The sequence below is a fragment of the Nicotiana tomentosiformis genome, chromosome 12 (genome assembly GCF_000390325.3).
Source record: "Nicotiana tomentosiformis chromosome 12, ASM39032v3, whole genome shotgun sequence".
In the NCBI taxonomy this organism is placed as follows: domain Eukaryota; kingdom Viridiplantae; phylum Streptophyta; class Magnoliopsida; order Solanales; family Solanaceae; genus Nicotiana; species Nicotiana tomentosiformis.
The window spans coordinates 62,611,859-62,615,093 of NC_090823.1; the positions used below are offsets into that span (position 1 = coordinate 62,611,859).

General features: G+C 47.5%; 1 protein-coding gene across 1 annotated transcript; it reads right to left on the reverse strand.

Annotated features, from left to right (window-relative positions):
• Positions 1–483: 483 nt before the first annotated feature.
• LOC138902743 (uncharacterized) lies at positions 484–2,728 on the reverse strand. Its single transcript, XM_070190640.1, has 3 exons — positions 2,611–2,728; positions 1,134–1,783; positions 484–1,053 (listed from the first exon to the last, which is right to left on the reverse strand). The coding sequence occupies exons 1-3, from the start codon at positions 2,726–2,728 to the stop codon at positions 484–486; spliced, it is 1,338 nt and encodes a 445-aa protein (XP_070046741.1).
• Between the last annotated feature and the right edge of the window lie 507 nt (positions 2,729–3,235).

Consider the following 3,235-nt stretch of genomic DNA (forward strand, 5'->3'; position numbering starts at 1 on the left):
CGAAATCTCGAACATATTATTGAGCTCGGGGACTTGCCCTTGCGTGTCTAAAAAATCTAAGGGTTTGTTTTAAGTTCGAGCTAGTGTTCACTCGATTACAGAGGCTGCAACAACAAAATTTTCACAAGGAAAAAGCATAGAATATGTTTGAACATAAAACTGAGAAGATATTCAAAAGAAGTTTTTCTATTATAAAGGTTATGTACAAGAGACCGATCAAGGTCTTACAAAAATAGAAACTAAGTACTAACTACGGTCGATTTCGACCTCTTCTCCGGGAGCAACTTCTCCTTCAGGCCCCTCATAGGATCCGCCTTGACTGCCTTCATCATCATCATCTTCATCATCGAAGGAGGCAAGCTGCCTGGCTTCAGCTTCAAGCACATTGGCTCAGGCTATCTCCTTGGAGAGGTCAAAACCACGAGCATGGATTTACTCGAGGGTTTCCCTCCGGGATTGACACTTTGCCGAGTCAATGATCCATCACTCTCGATCAGAAGCCTCCCTTAGCTGCATTTGAGAAGCCTCAGCATCGGCCCGATACATGGCAATGGACTTATCCGCCATGACCTTTGTTTTCTCAATCTCCGCCTTGGCCTCAGCAAGCCTGGTTTCAAGCTCCTCGATCCTTTTGGCTTGGGCCGAACTTTTCTCTTTGATGCCCATAAGTTGAACCTCGGTCGATGACAGTTTGGCCAAGGTAGTTTCTTTTTTCGCAGCCACGCCGTCCATATTCTCCTTCCACCGATCACAATCGGCCTTGACCTGATCGACTTCTCCCTGAAGCAGCTCGATCTTTTCGACCTTTTGCTGCAGCTGAGATAGTGAACTATTAGCCTCCACAGTTGGGTCGAGTCCATACTCTATCAAAAGGATGGTTACCTGCTTATCTAGCTCGGCCTCTTCCTCACGAGCCTTGGCCAAATCCGCTTGAAGGTCCTTTATAGTTTCATCCTTTTGGCCACAAAGAAGCTTCAGAGCGTTCTTCTCCTCCGAGACCTTTTGGAGCTCGGTTTCACACTGGCTAAGGTCAGCTCGAAACTTGGCAAAGGCCTGTACAAAAAAAAAAGAAAACACAAGTTAGATTTAGAGAAAAAATAGTAAAGAAAAGAAGTGTAGTAACTGATTCTTACCCGAGATAAGAGACGTTGGGCCTCTTCTAAAAGAATAGAAGCGTCACTGATATCAGAGGCATCATCGACTCCAGTAAAGCAATCCCGAGAGGGATCCCCTACACTATAGCCTCCGCCTATATCAGGGGTCTTCAACTCTCGAGCCTTCCTTAGTGTTTCCTCAGAAAAAGTCGGAAGAGAAGGCAAGTGACCTGATGTCATGGTCCCGAGCAAGTCGCTCGGGATGCTCTGATCGATTTTTGGGGTCTTAGAACCGGCCCTACCCGATGTAGTTGCAGATGGCCAAGAAATGATCTCGACCTCTGATGATTCGGGATCCTCACCTGATTTATTTTTGGAAGCCTCATCGACACGAGGCTTGATTTTAGCAGCCGCCGTCAGCTCAAAAGGTTTGGTGAACTCGACGGCTTTCCTAGGTCGGACCGTCAGTGCCGAGACATTTTCCTCTTCTTCCTCTTCTTTGTCTTTGAGTTTTTGGACCGTGTCCATCGTGAGAGCGATTACTTTCCTCTTCACCCTTCGAGGTTTTAACTTGGGGTCCTCGGACTGCGAGGCACTCTTCCGCTTCTTGTCTTTCCCCGGTTTCGGAACCGGGGACTTGGTTTCTTCCTCGCCACCCGAGGGCCTCAAAATAGCATCCTTGGTCAGGCCTACATGAAAGAAAATTAGTGATGAATGAAGTACAAAAAGTGTTTCAGAACATGAAAAGGGAGATCCTTACCGTAGTTCTTGGCCTCCCATCTGCCCCTTGCCAAATCACGCCATGCGCGTTTGGCATAAGTGGAAGTTGAGGCTAACTTTCGAACCCAATCTTCGAGGTCAGGCACCGCTTGAGGCATCCAAGGAATAGCTGCATGTCAAAGGGGATATTAGGCGAAGTTGAAGAAGGTACGAAGAACAAAGTTTAAAAGATCACTTACGGTCAAAGTTCCACTCCTCAGGGAACGACATCTTCTCCTCCGGGATAATGTCGCGGGTCCTCACCCGTATAAATGGCTCATCCAACCCCGATCCTTGTCATCGTCGATGCTCGAGAATAAGGCCTTCGTTGCCCGGCGTTGGAGCCTGATTAGTCCTCGATAGATTTGAGGCCGGTACAACCGCATGAGGTGATTTAATTTAAGCTCCAGCCCATCGACCTTGCTAGAAAAGAAGCGCAGCATGATTACTATGCGCCATAGAGAAGGGTGGATTTAGCTGAGGGTGACCTGATATATTTTACAAAGATCAATAATCACTGGGTCGAGGGGACCCAATGTGAAGGGGTAAGTGTAAACACTTAGGAACCCCTCCACATAAGCGGTGATGCTCTCTTCGGGAGCAGGAATTTGCACCACGACCTCGGGACCCCAGTTGCAGTCCCTCTTCATGGCCTCGAGGTGGTTCTTCGTTATCGAGCACATGTACATCGACACATGCTCGCATCGGCCCGGGATCGATGAAGGGTTTTCAACCTTGAAGTCGGATTTTAGAATACACGGGCCGGGAACGTACTCGTGGGGAAGAGGCTCCAAAGGCGCCTTGTCGCCGGACGGCCGGGAAGAGGAGCAAGAAGCTTTCTCCTTCTGTGGTACAGTCTTTGAGGTTTTTGCCATTGGTATAAGTAAAGGAGGTTGAAAGAAGATGAAAAACTGGTAGTTTCGGTGCTAACGAAGGTGGCTCTACAGACGATGAAAAACAGGAGATGAAAAGAGTGAGGAGACATAGAGGTTTGATTAGAGCAAAAGTAAAGTTTGATTCAATGAAGGAGCGGATATTTATAGGCTCACGGCGACGGTTCGGTAGCGCTAGTGGCCGACCGCTAACTTACAGGCATTAATAATTTAGGGAACTGAACAGAAGGGACATTTCGGTTACATCTGTCGCTTACATCATGAGGATGACGTCATAATTAAGGTTTCAGAAAATCAAGGCTCAAACCGTTTATTATCATTTTATTGCAAGAAACGCGGGGACTATCTCTATACGGTCAAAATTGGGCATGTCCGATTTCATAGGCACGAGGAGCTGCCTCGAGAGTAAACTCGTAATAGACCAGGCTCGAGCTCAATGGCAGAGTATGGAGCATAAAGATCGAAGTGCTCGCTGAAGATCGAGACCGA

Excerpts from the sequence above, each read along its gene's own strand:
- LOC138902743 (XM_070190640.1), bottom strand. The coding sequence starts at position 2,728 with ATGGCAAAAACCTCAAAGACTGTACCACAGAAGGAGAAAGCTTCTTGC. Across the intron at positions 1,784-2,610 it reads CGAGTACGTTCCCGGCCCGT|GCCTGACCAAGGATGCTATT; the intron begins GTATTCTAAAAT and ends TCTTTCATGTAG. Across the intron at positions 1,054-1,133 it reads CCCAACGTCTCTTATCTCGG|GCCTTTGCCAAGTTTCGAGC; the intron begins GTAAGAATCAGT and ends TTTTTTGTACAG.